The sequence below is a fragment of the Stylophora pistillata genome, chromosome 2, assembly GCF_964205215.1.
Source record: "Stylophora pistillata chromosome 2, jaStyPist1.2, whole genome shotgun sequence".
In the NCBI taxonomy this organism is placed as follows: domain Eukaryota; kingdom Metazoa; phylum Cnidaria; class Anthozoa; order Scleractinia; family Pocilloporidae; genus Stylophora; species Stylophora pistillata.
This window is the reverse complement of record NC_142520.1, coordinates 19,354,137-19,375,800: the sequence shown is the minus strand read 5'-3', so window position 1 is coordinate 19,375,800 and position 21,664 is coordinate 19,354,137. Positions and strand designations below refer to the sequence as shown.

At 37.6% G+C, this 21,664-nt stretch overlaps 2 protein-coding genes and 1 pseudogene across 3 annotated transcripts; 1 reads left to right on the top strand and 2 right to left on the bottom strand.

Annotated features, from left to right (window-relative positions):
- Positions 1-292: 292 nt before the first annotated feature.
- On the bottom strand, positions 293-14,601 carry LOC148737604 (putative pre-mRNA-splicing factor ATP-dependent RNA helicase PRP1; annotated as a pseudogene). Its single transcript, XR_015996174.1, has 8 exons — positions 13,891-14,601; positions 12,183-12,436; positions 11,284-11,547; positions 10,914-11,112; positions 10,692-10,814; positions 9,492-9,954; positions 8,778-8,901; positions 293-2,495 (listed from the first exon to the last, which is right to left on the bottom strand). The product of XR_015996174.1 is annotated as a putative pre-mRNA-splicing factor ATP-dependent RNA helicase PRP1 (transcript).
- Positions 4,806-6,630, top strand: LOC148737606 (uncharacterized). Its single transcript, XM_088747428.1, has one exon. It carries the CDS (start codon positions 4,814-4,816, stop codon positions 6,188-6,190), a length of 1,377 nt encoding a protein of 458 aa, XP_088603554.1. The 5' UTR covers positions 4,806-4,813; the 3' UTR covers positions 6,191-6,630.
- LOC148737605 (uncharacterized) lies at positions 6,366-8,719 on the bottom strand. Its single transcript, XM_088747379.1, has 2 exons — positions 8,339-8,719; positions 6,366-8,001 (listed from the first exon to the last, which is right to left on the bottom strand). The coding sequence occupies exons 1-2, from the start codon at positions 8,403-8,405 to the stop codon at positions 6,794-6,796; spliced, it is 1,275 nt and encodes a 424-aa protein (XP_088603505.1). The 5' UTR covers positions 8,406-8,719; the 3' UTR covers positions 6,366-6,793.
- Positions 14,602-21,664: the final 7,063 nt, after the last annotated feature.

The window sequence follows — 21,664 nt, the reverse complement described above, 5'->3', positions numbered from 1 at the left end:
AAGGTGCACGGTAACCTCAAGTGAAAAAATTCATAGTTGAGGGGGTTGGAAGATAGACTTTTTCTGTTTGCTTTTCCAGAACATTCTGAAACTTGCAACTATTTCATTTCAGGGTGTTCTATCGCGTGCCGTATTTTTCAGTCCATCAGGAGTAAACTTCACTTAAGATAATCTTTCTGGCATTAAAGGAGGGGATACAGTGAGAGTAAATAATTATTTTTTCATTTATAGCTATTCACATTCTCTCCTGCCCCCCAGTAACGAAATGGTGTCAACAAGGAACTTTCAACTATTAACCTTGTAGTGGTTTTATTTTACAGCTCATTGCTATTGATAAAACGACAGCAGATGCAATGAAGAATAGAACTTGGAAAGTGTACGCAGTTTTTGAAGAACCCAATGTTCAACGTCAGGCAAAATGTGTGGCGCAAAGCATTGATGATCAATAACCGTGAGCTGCTTAAATTACTTCAAGATATCTGCAGTTTTCCCAAAGTTAATCCTTTTAATAACAACACAATGAAAGTGTGTTCCTTGGATTTTATTAAGCAATTTTTCAATTGTTTCATCTAACAAGGAGTGGGAAAGGTTCCGTTCAAGATCCCTGACCAGCAAATCAAGCCTGTAGAAGCAAATCAAGTTTGTAGAACTGAGATGCAGCTGATTACTTCACCCATGAATGCCCAGAGGTAATGAACATGCAACTTTTTCTTGCCACATTACCTCCGCTACTATCAGAAAACAGGTAAAGGGAATAATTTAATTTAATTTAATAATAAGTTCTTATATAGCGCATTAAAATTGAACTCTATGCGCTTTACAATTACAAATTAATAAAATTTCAATAAAAATCCTATACATGCAATTCGCTACTCTATCTAAACTAATGAATTATTACGTGTTATACATATGTTTGACAACGTACGATATCGAAAAATCTGGTGGCTTAATTTTTGAAAAGATAAGTTTTCAATAAGCGTTTAAAGGAGTCAACAGATTCGGCGTTTTTTATGCATTCAGGTAATTGATTCCACAAATACGGTGCGGCGTAGGAGAATGCTCTTTGCCCATACGTTTTAGTTCGAATTGTTGGGACCTCAAGTAGATTCATATTTGATGAACGGAGGTTTCGTGCTGGAATATATCGACTAAGAAGTTCAACAAGATAGGTTGGAGCCATGTCATTTAGTGCTTTGAATGTTAACAACAGTATCTTGAATTGAATTCGTTTTGTGACCGGGAGCCAATGAAGTTTCATAAGTATAGGTGTTATACTGTCTCTTGATTTAGCACCGACTAACAAGCGGGCAGCTGTGTTTTGGATCCGTTGGAATTTTTCGATGTCACAAATCGGTAGACCGTACAATAGGCTATTACAGTAATCAAGTCTCGATGAGATGAAGGCATGTATCAATCTTTCATTTTGCTGCGTCGAGAGGTATTTACGAACGCGACCAATATTTCTGATTGCTAGAGACGACGATTTCCAGATGGAATTTATATGCGACCGTAAGTTCATCACAGAATCAAGCATGACGCCTAGGTCTCGGACAGTATTAGATAAATTAATGATATCATCTCCAATATTGATATTACAGAAAGGAGGATTTTTTGAGAAGCGTGAGAGGAAATGAATGATTTCTGTTTTTGAAGGGTTGCACTGCAATCTGTTTTTCTTGGCCCACTCCATGATTGCATTAACACATGATTTCAATCTTTCCATGCCTAGCATTCTGTCAGAGGAGTTAATCTTTATGTAAAGTTGCGAATCATCAGCATATATCATACAGTTTAGGCCATGTTCAGCAACGATGTCTTCTGTAGGCGAGGTATACATTAGAAACTGAGTAGTGGACCAAGTACTGATCCCTGGGGTACGCCGTAGGAGATATGTCGAGGCTTAGAGATGGAGTGTTTGATCTTCACTGACTTAACTAATGGATGAAAACACTTTACTGATTTACAAGAATATTTAAAGCAGCTGAAGGGGAGAAGTTAAATCAGTCTCTGGAGTTTCAAAGTTAACATAGCAAAGACATTGAAAGCGATTGAAAGCTATGTACAGCAACAAGTTACAAATCAGCAACTAAAGGATTCAAGGAGCAGCTTTTACTTGGAGCTGCAAACTGTTTAACACGCTTGGATGGCCTGAATCTTTGCCTGAATGTTACTGTTTCTATGTCGTTAGCTGAAAAAACTTCTGAGGAAAGATCTCAGGAAGCAAACAGAGGAAAAACAGAAGCATAATTATCTAGTTTTACTTTCAAGTTACATGTAGAAAGAACCAAATGCAGATGATGGCATGATTTTCTTAGCAATAAGGTTTTTTACAAGTTCTTTCTTTCACAAGTTTTATTATTATTTTTTTTTTTTACTGAGGTTGTCCACAGTTCATTTGAAGTTTTATCTGTTCTTCTGTAACCTCTCTATAATCCTTTCCATGACACGCTTGGCTTCACACACGGTCATAGTACTGGGGTGTAATTTTCACCAACCTGTACAAAAATCAAGCAGGAAGCTTTCTTAAAATGTCTTACAATAGTCATTCAAGAGGTTCAGAGGTTCTCCTGAGGTTTCCAAAAGGTCTCTTATGCATTCTAGGCTTAATTGATTCTATCCACTGTTCTAATGCACTCCTGTGTCAAGCCTACTGCAATAATGCTACATCTTGTTGTTCATGTAGTAAGCTGAACTATGATTGGTCTATTGGAGGGCAGACACATTCACTACAGCATAATTGAAAGTTTTTTACTTCATTACTATACAAAACAGACAGAATCCATGTTGCAGTGTGACTTTTCAATCATAGATCACAGAAGATGTAAAATTGTGGTAAGAACATTCAGTTACACTCAGCAGTGCCAAGTGCTCCTCTCTTTGCTGCTACCATTATTTTGACTTCATCTGTCACCTATAACAGAACAGATGCATGGCGATATGGAATCTAATTGTTAAACAGACTGACACCAAAGCAGAAGGTCTTCTTCATGGTGCAATAAGTGAGCCACCACAAAAAAAAGCTTGATGCGTGATTAATAAAGTCATCTTGCTTGATACTGTTGTAACACGTCTTGTACCTTATACAAAAATGACACCTGACCTAAAAAATGGGCAAAAAAGAAACTAGATCCTCCTAGTGGGTCTTGATGAAAACAAAGATAACATCATCAATTGCCGCAGATCACAGTTGACCAAGATTCAGTTGAATTTGTTTTTGTTGCACTCGTGACAACATTTCACAGATCAGTCACAAAGGTACGGTGGCCCACAACTGTCACGGCAAAACAAAAAGTCACGGCACTACAAACTTTACTCACGGCAAAACTAAATTAACTCACGGCAAAACAAAATTAACTCACGGCAAAACAAAATTAACTCACGGCAAAACAAAATTAACTCACGGCAAAACAAAATTAACTCACGGCAAAACAAAATTAACTCACGGCAAAATAAAGAAAACGAGTTGGTCAGCGGTTGGTCAGCGGTTGCTATTTGCATTTGAAATGGATTGTCGTGTAACAATAACACAATACTCGCCCGGAAACCGCCATTTTTCGAGTTCATCATGTTTTGCTCCGCGTGTGGTTCGGTAGTAGATGAAGATGCAAACTTTTGTAAAGGCTGTGGTAAAGGTACGTTTCTTAATTTAAAGTTTTCGTATTTGCATTTCTTTTAGTTCCAAACAACGATGGGCGCGAAGACACTGCTACAAATTAGCTGAGTAGCACGTGTACGTTTCTTAATTTAAAGTTAGTGGGGCGTCAGTGGTCCAGTGGTTAAGTGCGCTGGACTCTGGGTCGAAGGGCCCGGGTTCAAGTCCTACCAGGGACATGTCGCTGTATCCTTAAGCAAGATGCTTTACCCACTTTGCTTCGTCTCTCGGATAAGACGTAAAGCCGGAGGTCCCGTCTCTTAAGGGTAATGGGTAAGAGACGTTAATTTCCCACGCACGAGATTACTGTGTGCTGGATGTCCTCCCCTGGGGTGGGTTGGGTGGGAAAACAGCAGGTCCACATCAGCTTAATAGTTGCCAATAAATTCAACCTGCTTAAACAAATAAATCAAATAAAAATAAAAAATAAAAATAAATATAGTGCCCCTTTTCTAGGTACAGTGATATAACATGTAGTGTTGAAGGATCTTTTTTAAAATATATGAACCTTTCTTTTACTTAGCAATTCACTCAAGCATGGAGAAACAAGGAAGAAGTTCTGAAGATAGCGATTTTACTAGTACCAAAGTAAAGTCATTTGCAAGCTTCAGGAAAAGTAAGGGGAAAGAGTGGAAATCCCGAGTGACAAAGTTTAGTAAAGAAGAGAAAAAATATGAAGATGTTGTGGTTCACTTGGGTCTTATGGAGTGGAATGAGAAAGATCAAATTCTCAAATCAAAGAGAGGTAAAAGATTGCCATTACGAGTGTCACCTAATGCAAGTTATGCTACTCTACGACAACAAGCAGAAGAAAAATGGAAAACATTCCACAGCAATCTTTATGATGAAAGTCAGCCGTACCATTTACTATTGGAGGATGGGCAAAAGGCCCTCCTTTTACCCGGGTCAAAGAAAGAGCTCTTCACACTGAGCAGATATCAAGAGGAATTAGGGAAAGATTTTAAAAGAATCACTTTTTCTTGTGTCCCGATCGAGACTTTCAAATATCTGAAGGTAACTTTGATGAGCATGATTTGACTGACTTTGGTGATGATGACAGTGATGCCCCTAGTTCATGTAATAAACGCCAGAAATGTGAAATTGACCTAACCTGTAATTGCAAAACAAAATCAATGCAGTCAGTTTTATCAAGACCAGCTGATGGAGATGACTCCGAAGCTTGAATGTGAGTATCAGCTCGACCAAGATCAGAAGCACGAATGTGATCAGTCTAAACATGTTCAGCAGCTTCAGCAGCTTGAGGAAGATGAAAACTTAGCTTTTGATCTTCAAAGATGCTATGATGTGGAGGATATCATCACCCATGAGGAAGAAAACACGACAATCAGTGATTCATCTTCAGTGGTAACCCATTTGGGTAGGCAGGTAGATGAGTCAAGTAATTTTTTCATCGTAGTAAGAAGAGGTGCCCCATTAGACAGGACACTATCAATATGGAGCAGAGAAGTGAAAAAGAACACTGGTAGCACAAAGAAAATTGTAAGAGTCCACTTCAGTGGAGAAAAAGGAATTGATTCTGGAGCAATGGCAAAGGAGTTCTTTACCATCACTCTTCCTAACATTGGCACTGTCATCTTCCCAAATGGGCAGCCAGTGGATTCCACATACCATGTACATAATGGAAACTTCAAAGTCTGTGGAGAGATTGTGGCTGCTAGTATAGCCCAAGGTGGGCCAGCACCATGTTTCCTGGAGGAAAGTGTCTATGGCTTGATGGCAGATCCAAATGTTCCTCTCCAGCAACTTGACAGTGGAAAGCATCTGACGACATCTGACAGGGAATTACTGGATGCAATCAAAGAGGACATAATGGCACACACCGACACTATTATTGAGCATGGGTACACAGGGACTGTTGAGGCTTCTCACACTGAAGAGATCCTTAGTTCTGTAGCAATCAGTTTAGTGACCAAGAGGCTTGTTTACCTCAAGGAATTCCTGAATGGGTTAGATTCCTATGGTTTGAAAGACATTATCCAAACCCACCCCGAAGCTTGTAAGCCACTCTTTGTGAAAAATGCAGGTGACATTGGTGCAGTTGATGCAAACTACTTGTTTTCATCACTGCACCCAGAACATGCTAAGGAAGGAAGCTCACGAAGGAAAGTTGAAGAGGCGACAATGGACCTTCTTCAAGATTTCCTCTTTCACCTTGAAGATGATCCAAATATTAATTGTTCTGGGTATGCAGAGGCAATGGCAAGTTGTGAGGACACAGGCAAGGAAGCTGCAGGATCACAGGAAGAGTTGCTCCTTCCTGACCTAACACCAGCAGGTGTTTTGGGCTGGTTGACTGGGCAGAAACACAAGCCTATCAGTGGAGAACAAATATCAATAACTGTCAAATTTGATCATGATTGTCTTATCAGGAATCCAAAACACCAAATTTGTTTTCCAGTAGTTAGAGCATGTGCAAAAGAAGTCACTTTCCCCATAGCACACATGAAAACACAGGAAACTTTCAATGAAATCTTAATGTTAGCACTATCCAAGGGACAATCGTTTGGTATGGCTTAACGCTATTTAAGACTTTTAGGTAAAAATGGTTTTCCATTAGGGACCACTGCAAAGAGATTTACAGGACAAACAGATGTTGCTTTCACAATCGTTATGGCATTGTTATAGAGTTTAAAAAAAAAACCACAAGTTAATGTTAAAGTTATTTCTGAGGCATACAAATGCAGCTATCATATCAACTTTGAAAATTGATAAGGTTTTTGAGATTCCTAATCATACATGTTCATATGACCTTATGTCTGTTACAACAATGTTCTTCAGTGCATTTCTTTCATTAACAAGAGTAGCCTCATCTTCTGGTTAATGATAACACAAATACAGTTTTCATAAAGTCTTGGAGATCAATTTGATCAATAAAATACTTAAGTTAATGTTATATTTTGACCATGAAGACTTCTTGAGTCGCTTTTCTTTGATAATATATATATTTTTTTAACCAAGCAGTAACCTTTACTGATTGACTCAATGGCTGATATACTGTACAGTAATGTTAACACCAAGTGACAGTTGGTGTGGTTTTGGGACAAAAAAACAAGACATAACTTGCTTAAAATGAGAAACGTCTAACAATATCTTAAGCAATCTTAGACTGAATTTTGGCAATTATGCACCATTTACAGCTACGGTTAAAAGTTTGCGATAAAGTCTCTCTGCCTCTTGCCAGTCGTTTGGAAGGCTGATTCCAAGGGCAATTCTAGCGTAATCAAAGTAATCTTGATATTCATTACCACTTCTCCTCTGAATTATGTGCTGAGATACATAGTCAATTTCAAACTGAGGAACGTTGAGCAGAAGGTTTCCAACAGCCCCATGAAACTCAGGCAAATAGAATAGTGAATCAGGTCTACCAGGGACTGTGTTGTGCCTACTTTTCCTAATTCTGTGGCTGTTCCAGTGTTCTTTAACAATGTCTAGGTCTTTCTGGATAACTGGCGCAAAACAGTTCCACAAACATTCCATACTTAATTCAGAAGAAGAGTCTAAGACACCCTTAAATTCTAAATCTTGAAAAAAATTGCGCCACCATGTTGACCTGCTCCGTGAATAAAATGACCACCACCCTTCAATTCTTTGGTTTCTAGGTGACGAGACATAACGGTGGGCATCAGCATCATCATGAAAATAAGACTGCATTGATGCTGCCAATCCGTTTTCAGTGCCAAGATCTGTAATTAGCTGTCTAGGGCACCCCTTCAATTCTTTTACAGTACTTAAGAAGTAAGTGGCAATGTTGTCTGGTGAGTTGTTGGACCTGGTAACCTCAAGCCATAATATTTTCCGGCTGAAGCCATCTATGGCTCCATGTATGGAAAACCCAAAGGGCTTCAGTTTGTCATAACCATCCATGTGCCAAGTATCATTTGGCCCAAGACAATGATAAGTCCTCCTCTTCAACCGGTGAGCTTTCCTCAACTGACAACCTTCTGGATCTACCTCTTTTAATATATCTTGAACTATTATACGAGGAACATGCAAACCTTCCATCTTTAAGGTGTGCCATACCGTCCTGTATCCGCCACATGATCCAGGTCCATGGATAATCTCAAGGATACGTTTTCTAACTGCCTCTAAAACCTCACCAGAATCATTCGCCTTGAAAAAACTCCTTCTCTTGAGTCCATATGTCTTCAATCGCCTTAAAAGTGTGCTCTTACTTATTTCATGGTCATGACGCTTAGCAAGGAAATGAATGATTTCTTCATAACTAAAACCGCGTTGAAAATAATATTTGATAATGGTCTCCTCGTCAATCTCCACCTCAACTTCATTGCTAGAGTCTTCTTCTTCACTTGAATCTTCTAGCCTTAGGTCTAAAACGTCAATGTAAAAAAAATATAGGGATGAACACAGACCACTTTTTCTACCTCTTAACATGTACAATACAACACAATACAATACAAAGAGAAACAAAGAGAAAAAATATAATTGACAGACACTTTGCAGGCGTACAGTATTTTCCACCTGTTGAAAAATCCTTAATTCACCAAGGCACATACATAATAAATGTTTCTTTTTACACACAGGCTACATGCACAATCTCATTCCAGACACGTGCTACTCAGCTAATTTGTAGCAGTGTCTTCGCGCCCATCGTTGTTTGGAACTAAAAGAAATGCAAATACGAAAACTTTAAATTAAGAAACGTACCTTTACCACAGCTTTTACAAAAGTTTGCATCTTCATCTACTACCGAACCACACGCGGAGCAAAACATGATGAACTCGAAAAATGGCGGTTTCCGAGCGAGTATTGTGTTATTGTTACACGACAATCCATTTCAAATGCAAATAGCAACCGCTGACCAACCGCTGACCAACTCGTTTTCTTTATTTTGCCGTGAGTTAATTTTGTTTTGCCGTGAGTTAATTTTGTTTTGCCGTGAGTTAATTTTGTTTTGCCGTGAGTTAATTTTGTTTTGCCGTGAGTTAATTTTGTTTTGCCGTGAGTTAATTTAGTTTTGCCGTGAGTAAAGTTTGTAGTGCCGTGACTTTTTGTTTTGCCGTGACAGTTGTGGGCCACCGTACAAAGGGTTATTGTGTAAACACCCCAAAACAATACACTCAAGAAACCCTTGAGTACCACTAACCTTACTGGTCAACCTTTCTGTCTGTGCAGGTCTGAATGTAGCTCTTGGTGGTCAAAACAAACTAATTGTACTACACTCACTCAAGCTTGTGATCGAAACAAGTTGATAGATGGAGTTGTACAACCTAATGGTTGGTAAAATAATAATTATAGTGAAGTAAATTTCAATTGACCTGCGGATAAAAATCAAGCAAGGGTATAATCCTTGCAGTTGTATTGGAGTTTTAAGAATTGCTGAAAAGAGGCCTGGAAAAACCTCAGACTGATGGGATTTAATCCCATGGCTCCCAAGTACTATTTGGCCCTACTGACAACTGAGCTATGAAGCCACACATTTGGAGGGTTCCTTCCCATGGAATTATCTGCTTTCAGTATGATGCTTCGGTGATCCTACACATGACAAGTTCTTTTTTTGCTGTCAGTGATGTCAGTAGTTTAGCTTGTTACCAGTCCTCTAGTTGCTTAGCTTCAGTACCCCCCCATCACAAAGAAAAATGGCATACCCAAGAATCTGGCAAAGACATCCATCAATCTCCTAATAATTATATTTGCAAAATCTGGGACAGTTGGGAAACAGTGAAATTGCTGATTGGCTTGGATTTTCCCAGCATAATTATGAAAACAGGGCTTAATCAACGTTGTGCTATTACTATATAACCTATAGATACGAAAATTTTGTGCTGTAAGTAAAGGGAATAGGTAGGTAATGTCTCACCTGGTTGTCTTTGACAGTCAGGTAGTGTCCAGACCTCTCCAAATGAGCCACCTACTCATCAGAACAGTAACATGGGAGGGAGGGATGGGTGGGTGGGTAGGTAGGATTTACAGATTTAATGGTCAGTGTCTGGAGTACTTCAAATTAGATCACTGCATTAGTTTGGGGAAAAAAAAATGCCATTCTCACCACTCTTCATTTTGATAGGACATTCTGTACTTAAAGTACTTGTACACGAGTTGGCAGCATCAAAAGAGAACCTGCTTGTGGCCAAACATAATTTTACACTGTCCAAATTGCTGATGTAATTTTCAAACACACATGAATCTGTTGAAGTCAGTGCTACGTCGTGCAAAGTTGAACCTGTCCATGATCCTGGTAAGTTGCTGTCTCACATTATCAGCCGATTTGAGAGAACGATGTTGGATAAAATTATCATAACCCCACTGTGTATCTTCATGGTCTAAAAATAAGGATAAAAAAGTTTTGTTTGAAATAGCTTGGGACATCTTTGGGCTTTGACTGTGTCAAGCCAGCCCCCAAAATAGCAAAGTACCCTTCCCAAGGCTGGCAAATCTCACCACCAAAAATGAGCCCACTGGCCCTGTTTTATATTTAATACTATACAAAAATGAGTCCCCTTTCTTGGTCCTTGTAAACCCTGATTAGATCATCAGGAGGAAAAGAAGAGATTGTAGCTAAACTTGTCTAAGACTACCACAAAATCCCTGGAGACTGCAGAAAGAAAACTGCTCCAACTTCTGTACTAGAACTCAAACAAAGAGTTACCGGTACATTATACTGGTAAATGCAATGTTAGTCATGAACCTGAATTGTCAGATTATCTGCAAATAAGTTTAATCCTTTGACTCCCACGAGTGACCAAGACAGAATTTCTCGGCTTACAACTTCAATACAATACCAAGCAGACAAGTGATGAGAATAGAGAATCTAATGAGTTGATCCAATACCCAATTCTCCAAACTAACATTACAAGAATTGTGTGGCAGAAAAATTGTGTGGCAGACAAATTGTGTGGCAGAAATCTTCCCCAAGGAGAAAAAAAAACAAGGTTCCATCATGTTCAGAAAGGACTAAGAGGACAAGATTAGTAGGTGGTTTTTTTAGTTAACAATGCACACACAATAACATCAGAAAGCTTGGCATACAATATAAGTACAGGTTACAAGTCACACTCACTTTGTTTGTATGCATGGTAAACATTGGGTAAGGTCAGGTGATCTCCATCAATGTGAGCAAACTTCATCTTTGCTTCATCAGCTGCCTTTTTAGCTTCATTTGGTCTCATAAACACCTGAGGAACTAACAGACAGAGGCAGGATCATTAATAAATTATAGTGATAAAAATTTATCAAAAGGTATTTTTAAGTAAATCAACAGGTTGACTTGATATCTGTATACCTGATAACATGGCAGTAACGGAGAGAATTTCATTCGAGCAGTTATGGTCACAACTGGCATTATCACCATCTTCAGTTAGCAAGTTGAGGGTAGAGTGGAAACTCTGCCATCATGGAGCCCAGTGATGTGAGGTCTCCATTGTCATCAAGGGCACCAAGATGGTTCAGCAGTTCAAGTGCTCTCATCAAAGTTTCTGGTGCTATCAAACTGACAAAAAAAGAATGAAATCTTAGCTTTCTTTGTTTGGTTTGTACGCAACCTTTTACTTGTAAGACTTTGAGCCATTCCTTAGGAAATGACACTTCTGGGAATCACCACAAATCAAGGGCTAATACACATTTAACAGCTCGCTCACAAGCACTGAACCTACCAGGAGGATCCATGAAGTCAAAATGCACCAAGTCGTCGATGCCCAACTTTTTCAGCCGTAGCACCACAGTACCAAGGTTGGACCTCAGGATTTCAGGGTAGGTATTGTCTTGCATTTCAGTTTCAGTTGATAAGCTTTCTCTGCGTACAATCTGAAACACTTGCCAGGATGTGTACGACCAGCACGGCCAGCTCTCTGCTGTGAACTGGCTTTTGATATGGCAGAAACTAACAGTGACTCTACACGGAAATGGGGAATGTACACCTATTATAGACAAACCAAAGACAAAATGACTTTACACTCAGTCAACCTTGATAAGGAACAATATAATATATGCAGAATTAGAAAGATGTAGATTTTTGAGCTTTGTAAGAAAAAGCAGGTAAGTTTAAGTTTAAGGTCAGTTTAAGTGTAAGTTTAAGGTCATAACTTTTACCTACTTAATGATTAAGGATAAGGCTGATCATATTTGTAAGATCAATGCTTAGTTCTTCATTAGGATTTTTGTCATTATTGTAGGCCATTGTTTTTCATGTTAATAATCTTATATACTCATATATTGCTGGTCACCGATTATTACCAGTCCATCAACCTTTGTTCACTGACTGACCGGTTTTTTTCTACTACCAGGATAAATAAAGTTGTTGTTGTTGTTATTATTATTATTATTATATTATTATTATTATATATTTTTTGATCTTGTCACAAACATGGGACAGAGAAAAAGTTCTGAGACCCCATGAGGAACTGAACCTGCACACTGAATCCAATGGTCTGGGGTTGGATTCCTTAAGGAAACTCAGAACGTTTACTTTGTCCCATGCTTGTTAAGAGACAAGAAAAATGGTAAAATACTTTGTGAAAAGTAGACAGTGATCAAATACTGAAGTAAGACAGACCTTCTGCTTGGAAAATCCAGGATCTATAACAAACACCACACCATCAATGGTAAGAGATGTTTCAGCAAGTTGGTGGACACCACGCGCTTGCGCCCAATGGCACCATTAGGGCGTTTTGCTGGAGGAGCGTCAAAGATGCGCTGCTGCTGCTGAGGAGGAAGAGTTGAATACAGAGGGATGCAGCAGAGCTCGCCTACTTCAGGTCTCAGGTTATCAATTTCCTTCTTCAGTCTCTTACATGCTTCTTCAATTTCCTGAATGGAGAGAATAAAGTATAATGTTGAAAGGCTACTTTTAACTTAGTTTAACTTTGTTTAAAATATATACAAACTGCAAAAAATTAATACAATACTCGTATTTGTTGCAAAATGTCATTCAGGAATGAATGGTCCTTCGAAGCTAAGGTTAAATAGCACTTTAAGTTCTAGTTTAAAATAGTGGCAACTAAAAGTCATCTACTTGCACCACTTTTGCCAATTACACACCAAAAGCTGATAAAGGATTTTTTTTCTTTATTTCAGGCCTAATATTAATCAACTCTGCAGTCATTCTAATCAAAGAATTTTTGAAAGTAAATGCAATTTAGATGTTGAAATTTGAGCACCTTTAACCCACTACCTCCTTACATCGGCATTGTTTTTCTCTTATACATTTCCTAAGGTGCTGACATGGAGAATTTTTTCTGAACAATCAAGAGCTTTCTAAGTTGTGGTCATTTTAAATATTCTCGTGACCTTAAATGTTTGATTCAGGGGTGACGCTGTTGGGAGAATTGGATGCTTATCACTCTTAGGAGTTTAATTAACTCTTTAACTCCCATGAGTGACCAAGACAGAATTTCTCCTTACAATGACAATACAATATCAAGAAGACAAGTGATGAGAATAAAGAAAATATATCAATCAGGGGATTATTACCGTAATTTCCTGACGCTTACCCACGGGTAATCTGTTGATTTTTTCTTTAACACATGCCACTGCAGGTAATGAGGAGGTGCGGGTTATGTGATAATTTTGAAATCTACTAGCGGTTGAATTGAAGAAAATTCTCACCTACCTGCATTTCCACCTCTCAGGTGAATTTTATTGTATTAAAAGTGCCACAAAGCAGCATGAAAATATGATGCCCAATCAAGTTTATTTCATGCACAATTACATTAGTTGCGCGACAAACAAGTTACTATCTGCATGCGTGTAAACAAAACCATGATGGTGACAAAAATAAACCAAGGATAACCGGCGCATCAGTGACAAATTTCCAGTCAACACTAGCTTGAGCTGAAGAGAATTTTCCTGCTTTAGGGACTTGTTAAGCCCAGTAGAACCAGAGATATCGATTTTTTTGAGAAATCAACAAATCAACATGGCGCTGAATGATCGTTCAAACAAAATGTGTCCATGAATTTGCATTCTGTCAAGTAGTTTTGTACAAATTTCCTTAGCTTTTAAGGTGTAGGTTATCCACCAGTGCGGGTAATCTGTTGACTTTTTTTTTCATTGTATGCAATAATTGGCCATGCAGATAAACGGCTGGAAATTGCGGTAATTGATCAGATACCAAATTCTCCTAAATGACATCATAAGAATTGTATGACAGACAGTAGAGAGAGTTACGAATGATATCTTGGGAGTCAAAGGGTTTTAAAGGATTAAACAAAACATGCCAATTTAATAAACTCAACAGTGCATCAAGAACTTTGAACACACACCTCTTGCCCAGTAAGAAACAACAAAATGTCACCCTCCACTTCCTCACACATGTGAGTCTGTACCACTGTTCTAATGGTTGCCTCCAAGTTTGCTTTGTGCGGCAGTGTTTTGCAAAATAAAGAAATATCCTTATTTGAAAATGCGGCCGCCAACAAGAAAAAAATTTGCATAGTATGAAAACTTCAGTGAAAGCTGTCATATTTCCAATCTTGCTCGCTTTGCAAATACCTCGTCACTAGTTTATATAGAAAAGAAAAAGGAATTGTTTGTTCTGAGAAAAGAAACCCACATTCAATACTAGATCGAATAGCGTTTAGAACGTCAAAGTATGCTTTAAATATTAGTTTGTATTTTATGAATCTCGCTCGCTCGTTCGCTTTTCAGTTATCGCCGATGTAAGCTATCATATTTCCAATCTTGCTCGCTTCACAAATGACTCGTCGCTTGTTTATAAGGAAAAAGGAATTGTCTGTTCTGGATAAAGAAACCCAGACTTAATACTGAACCAAACAGCGTTTCAAACGTCCAAGTATTCTTTAATATTACTTAGAATTTATGAATCTCGCTCGCTCTTTCGCTTAAGGCGCTCGTTTCTCAGTTACCTCCGATGTAAACAATGTGTGACTTCTCACGTGAAAACCTTCCGAACGGTTAGCCGTTTTTAAACGGATAGCCGTTCATAAGCCGTTCAAGCGGATTGACACGCCTCAAGCTTATCCGTTCTAAAATATTCATAATCCGTTCGAACGGCTCGAGCTATCCGTTCAAGAAAATTCATCATCCGTTCGAACGGCTAGTGCTTGCCATTAATAAAAAAAATTCATCATCCGTTCGAACGCCTCGAGCTTGTTTACCTTTACAATACCTTCAGTATTGTAAAGGTAAACAATAGATTGATAAAATCACACCTCTTTTGACCTCTTTTGAATTTCCCGAACGGAATTCCATTCACTAGCCGTTTATCATCCGTTCTGGAAAAAAAAATGCATCCGTTCGAACGGCTTGGAAAATACATTCAGAAAAAAATCAACCCGCGTTCGAACGGCTTGTGCTATCCATTCAGAGGAAACTTGCATGCGTTCCATCGGCTTAGGTAATCCGTTCAGAAAAATTGTCGATCCGTTCAGAAAAAGAATCGTAATCTCTTCGAACGGCTTTTGTATAAATCCGTATCACTTCTGCGCTGAAAGAGACCTGATAAAAACATTTTTTCGAGTTCACGTGTTCAACAAATTAGCATACGTTCGAACATAAATCTGATCTTGTCACATGGCGAGACATTATGATGCCGAATGAAATCATCATGTCACACAACATTCCACGCAAGACTATTTCTCGCGATTAGACTGTTTTGAAGATTGTGGGAGGGTTTTTCTTAAATTTAGCACTTCCTTGGAAACGAGCCAGTTCGGCAAATGGTTACTCCAAATAAATAAGAAGCAAGGACCGCGAACGAAAATCCTGCTGGTTTTCGTAGGATCCAGAGATGATCTAGTAGTCAGCCAAGGGAAAAATATTCAATCCAAACCCCGCACGTAATGTTCTGCAACGGTTACGAAACTCGAAAAAGCTTCGCGGCATTAACTTCATGTGTGATGATTACAACGCGTAACCTTTTCACTCTGTTTATAATCTTATTCTACATGTAAGTTCAGTTTGGAAGCTTAATTTTTTCAGATTTTTGTTTGGTATCGAGAGTACGGTGCCATTCGATGTTTGTTTTATTAATCTAAATTTTCATTCTGGGAAAGGTTTTGAGATTTCAAACCGGACTGTCAGCGTCGCGGCAAGCAAAATTTTATCTTCGGTTCTACAAGCTGTAAAGAGATAATTCAGAAACAGCAACAAATTGTTTTATCAAACCCGTTTACTGTTGACATAAGACTGGCTAATAGTTTACTATTTGTTTGACAGATCAACGAATTTAGGGCTTATACTATTTTGCGAAACGAAACGAAACGAAACGAAACGAAATTGTACTATTTTGCGAAACGAAACGAAACGAAACGAAATTTTGCGAAATGGCGTTTTTTCGCCTTTATTTAGTAAATATGTCTTCTTCGTCCGAAACAATATGTGTCCACTAATAAAAGAATCAATATTTCTAAGAGCCTGGTCACCTCTCATTTTATCAACCATAATAGTACTCGTTTCGCAAAATAGTAATTTTGACAGAATTACTATTTTGCGAAATGGCGTTTTTTCACCTTTATTTAGCAAATATGTCCTCTTCGTCCGAAACAAAATGTGTCCACTAATAAAATGATCAATATTTCTAAGAGCCTGGTCACCTCTCATTTTATTGACCATAATAGAACTCGTTTCGCAAAGTAGTAATTTTGACAGAATTACTATTTTGCGAAATGGGGTTTTTTCACCTTTATTTAGCAAATATGTCCTCTTCGTCCGAAACAAAATGTGTCCACTAATAAAATGATCAATATTTCTAAGAGCCCGGTCACCTCTCATTTTATTGACCATAATAGAACTCGTTTCGCAAAGTAGTAATTTTGACAGAATTACTATTTTGCGAAATGGCGTTTTTTCACCTTTATTTAGCAAATATGTCCTCTTCGTCCGAAACAAAATGTGTCCACTAATAAAATGATCAATATTTCTTAGAGCCCGGTCACCTCTCATTTTATTGACCATAATAGAACTCGTTTCGCAAAGTAGTAATTTTGACAGAATTACTATTTTGCGAAATGGCGTTTTTCGCCTTTATTTAGCAAATATGCCCTCCTCGTCCGAAACAAAATGTTTCCACTAATAAAATAATCAATATTTCTAAGAGCCTGGTCACCTCTCATTTTATTGACCATAACAGAACTCGTTTCGCAAAGTAGTAATTTTGACAGAATTACTATTTTGCGAAATGGGGTTTTTTCACCTTTATTTAGCAAATATGTCCTCTTCGTCCCAAACAAAATGTGTACACTGATAAAATGATTAATATTTCTAAGAGCCTGGTCACCTCTCATTTTATTGACCAAAATAGAACTCGTTTCGCAAAGTAGTAATTTTGAGAGAATTACTATTTTGCGAAATGGCGTTTTTCGCCTTTATTTAGCAAATAAATCCTCTTCTTCCGAAACAAAATGTGTGTCTACTAATAAAATGATCAATGTTTCTAAGAGCCTGGTGACCTCTCATTTTATTGACTATAACAGAACTCGTTTCGCAAAGTAGTAAATTTGACAGAATTACTATTTTGCGAAATGGCATTTTTTGACCTTTATTTAGCAAATATGTCCTCTTCGTCCGAAACAAAATGTTTCTACTAATAAAATGATCAATATTTCTAAGAGCCTGGTCACCTCTTTTTTATTGACCAAAATAGAACTCGTTTCGCAAAGTAGTTATTTTGACAGAATTACTATTTGCGAAATGGCGTTTTTTCACCTTTATTTAGCAAATATGTCCTCTTCGTCCGAAACAAAATGTTTCCACTAATAAAATGATCAATATTTCTAAGAGCCTGGTCACCTCTGGTCACCTTATAACGTATTTTCCTAGCAGTTTGACCAAACATCAAGTGTTCATTGAGTTTGGCTGGAATTAAGATCGGCGTTTGAATCAATTGAGTCCTTCTAAATAATTTGGGTTGGCCTTAATTAAAATTTGGTTTGGCTCACGAAACGATCGACGTTTGAACTGGGCCTAACTTTCGAATGCACGCGAAGTTTAAAATTATAATTTTAGATATTTCACGAGTTATTTTTGGCATCAGCAATGTTATTTTTCCTCTTAATGTTTTACTTAACTGCAATGGACGGTCATTCCAAACGTGAAGCGTTAGAAATAATTAGAACACTGGCCACCAACTCTGCAATAATTTACGACTTCTAGTTAAATTAATGACATACGTCGTGACTTATTAACTAAATATTTACAATTTAAAATCTTAAGTACGATGAGTTCTTTATGGTGCCAAATTTTGATTCAGCGGCAGCATGTGTGACAAATTTATAGCCAATAATTAATTTCCCACAGGAATAACACTTTGTTCCAGGCCTAAAACTAACCACTTAACAAGGCGTGAAATGTGCGAGTCAGCGATATCAATAGCACGACTATTAAATTAACTTCAGGGATTGTGTTGCGCATTTTATTAGTGAACATATTTTGTTTCGGACGAAGAGGACATATTTGCTAAATAAAGGCGAAAACACGCCATTTCGCAAAATAGTAATTCTGTCAAAATTACTACTTTGCGAAACGAGTTCTATTTTGGTCAATAAAATGAGAGGCGACCAGGCTCTTGGAAATATTGATCATTTTATTAGTAGAAACATTTTGTTTCGGACGAGGAGGGCATATTTGCTAAATAAAGGCGAAAAAACGCCATTTCGCAAAATAGTAATTCTGTCAAAATTACTACTTTGCGAAACGAGTTCTGTTATGGTCAATAAAATGAGAGGTGACCAGGCTCTTAGAAATATTGATCATTTTATTGGTGGAAACATTTTGTTTCGGACGAAGAGGACATATTTGCTGAATAAAGGTGAAAAAACGCCATTTCGCAAAATAGTAATTCTGTCAAAATTACTACTTTGCGAAACGAGTTCTATTATGGTCAATAAAATGAGAGGTGACCAGGCTCTTAGAAATATTGATCATTTTATTAGTGGACACATTTTGTTTCGGACGAGGAGGGCATATTTGCTGAATAAAGGTGAAAAAACGCCATTTCGCAAAATAGTAATTCTGTCAAAATTACTACTTTGCGAAACGAGTTCTATTTTGGTCAATAAAATGAAAGGTGACCAGGCTCTTAGAAATATTGATCATTTTATTAGTGGACACATTTTGTTTCGGACGAGGAGGGCATATTTGCTAAATAAAGGCGAAAAAACGCCATTTCGCAAAATAGTAATTCTGTCAAAATTACTACTTTGCGAAACGAGTTCTGTTATGGTCAATAAAATGAGAGGTGACCAGGCTCTTAGAAATATTGATCATTTTATTAGTGGACACATTTTGTTTCGGACGAGGAGGACATATATGCTAAATAAAAGCGAAAAAACGCCATTTCGCAAAATAGTAATTCTGTCAAAATTACTACTTTGCGAAACGAGTTCTGTTATGGTCAATGAAATGAGAGGTGACCAGGCTCTTAGAAACATTGATCATTTTATTGGTGGAAACATTTTGTTTCGGACGAAGAGGACATATTTGCTGAATAAAGGTGAAAAAACGCCATTTCGCAAAATAGTAATTCTGTCAAAATTACTACTTTGCGAAACGAGTTCTATTATGGTCAATAAATTGAGAGGTGACCAGGCTCTTAGAAATATTGATCATTTTATTAGTGGACACATTTTGTTTCGGACGAGGAGGGCATATTTGCTGAATAAAGGTGAAAAAACGCCATTTCGCAAAATAGTAATTCTGTCAAAATTACTACTTTGCGAAACGAGTTCTATTTTGGTCAATAAAATGAAAGGTGACCAGGCTCTTAGAAATATTGATCATTTTATTAGTGGACACATTTTGTTTCGGACGAGGAGGGCATATTTGCTAAATAAAGGCGAAAAAACGCCATTTCGCAAAATAGTAATTCTGTCAGAATTACTACTTTGCGAAACGAGTTCTGTTATGGTCAATAAAATGAGAGGTGACCAGGCTCTTAGAAATATTGATCATTTTATTAGTGGACACATTTTGTTTCGGACGAGGAGGACATATATGCTAAATAAAAGCGAAAAAACGCCATTTCGCAAAATAGTAATTCTGTCAAAATTACTACTTTGCGAAACGAGTTCTGTTATGGTCAATAAAATAAGAGGTGACCAGGCTCTTAGAAACATTGATCATTTTATTGGTGGAAACATTTTGTTTCGGACGAAGAGGACATATTTGCTGAATAAAGGTGAAAAAACGCCATTTCGCAAAATAGTAATTCTGTCAAAATTACTACTTTGCGAAACGAGTTCTATTTTGGTCAATAAAATGAAAGGTGACCAGGCTCTTAGAAATATTGATCATTTTATTAGTGGACACATTTTGTTTCGGACGAGGAGGGCATATTTGCTAAATAAAGGCGAAAAAACGCCATTTCGCAAAATAGTAATTCTGTCAAAATTACTACTTTGCGAAACGAGTTCTGTTATGGTCAATGAAATGAGAGGTGACCAGGCTCTTAGAAACATTGATCATTTTATTGGTGGAAACATTTTGTTTCGGACGAAGAGGACATATTTGCTGAATAAAGGTGAAAAAACGCCATTTCGCAAAATAGTAATTCTGTCAAAATTACTACTTTGCGAAACGAGTTCTATTATGGTCAATAAATTGAGAGGTGACCAGGCTCTTAGAAATATTGATCATTTTATTAGTGGACACATTTTGTTTCGGACGAGGAGGGCATATTTGCTAAATAAAGGCGAAAAAACGCCATTTCGCAAAATAGTAATTCTGTCAAAATTACTACTTTGCGAAACGAGTTCTATTTTGGTCAATAAAATGAAAGGTGACCAGGCTCTTAGAAATATTGATCATTTTATTAGTGGACACATTTTGTTTCGGACGAGGAGGACATATATGCTAAATAAAAGCGAAAAAACGCCATTTCGCAAAATAGTAATTCTGTCAAAATTACTACTTTGCGAAACGAGTTCTGTTATGGTCAATAAAATGAGAGGTGACCAGGCTCTTAGAAATATTGATCATTTTATTAGTGGACACATTTTGTTTCGGACGAGGAGGGCATATTTGCTAAATAAAGGCGAAAAAACGCCATTTCGCAAAATAGTAATTCTGTCAAAATTACTACTTTGCGAAACGAGTTCTGTTATGGTCAATAAAATGAGAGGTGACCAGGCTCTTAGAAATATTGATCATTTTATTAGTGGACACATTTTGTTTCGGACGAGGAGGACATATATGCTAAATAAAAGCGAAAAAACGCCATTTCGCAAAATAGTAATTCTGTCAAAATTACTACTTTGCGAAACGAGTTCTGTTATGGTCAATAAAATAAGAGGTGACCAGGCTCTTAGAAACATTGATCATTTTATTGGTGGAAACATTTTGTTTCGGACGAAGAGGACATATTTGCTGAATAAAGGCGAAAAAACGCCATTTCGCAAAATTTCGTTTCGTTTCGTTTCGTTTCGCAAAATAGTACAATTTCGTTTCGTTTCGTTTCGTTTCGTTTCGCAAAATAGTATAAGCCCGAATTTAGCAGTTCGCGTCCGCCACATGCCGATGCGCCACGTTAATTTGATCTTTCAACTAAATTTAGAATGCCAGGCCATTAAAAAAAACAGTAAGATATAAACAATAGAAAAAAGAATGAGCCAGCTCATACATACTGATGACTTTGCTCTATACGCATCCTTGATGCATATGCGTATAGACGCAGACGCGTTTATGCGTTTGGTGCTGACGCGTTTTTCGCGTATGTTTTGGTTCGCATTACTCTGACCTGCACTGTATGTTTAACGCACTATGCTGGTTGCCTAACACTTTGGTTTGTAAATACTGTAACTATGAATAAATGAAAATCATACATATGAACTAAGGAATAATTTAAGGATAAGAGAAAGAACTTCACAGTGATGAACACTACTTATAGGGCAATAGAAAAGTAAATTTAAGCAAACGTAATTCCAGGCTACCAGATGCAGCAAGTGACTGTGAAAACCAAATGAGTGACATCCACCTCTACAACATCCTACCAATAAAACAGCTGAAGACCAAGTAAATTGACACAAAACGATTGCCACAAGAAGAAAGGGAAGGGTAGCAGCAACTTACAAGTATGTGTTA

Bases quoted from the DNA above. Each gene is read 5' to 3' on its own strand.
- LOC148737606 (XM_088747428.1), top strand. From the start codon at position 4,814: ATGGAGATGACTCCGAAGCTTGAATGTGAGTATCAGCTCGACCAAGAT.
- LOC148737605 (XM_088747379.1), bottom strand. From the start codon at position 8,405: ATGTTTTGCTCCGCGTGTGGTTCGGTAGTAGATGAAGATGCAAACTTT. The intron at 8,002-8,338 runs GTACGTTTCTTA...TTGACGTTTTAG, and splicing joins TTGTAAAAGCTGTGGTAAAG to ACCTAAGGCTAGAAGATTCA.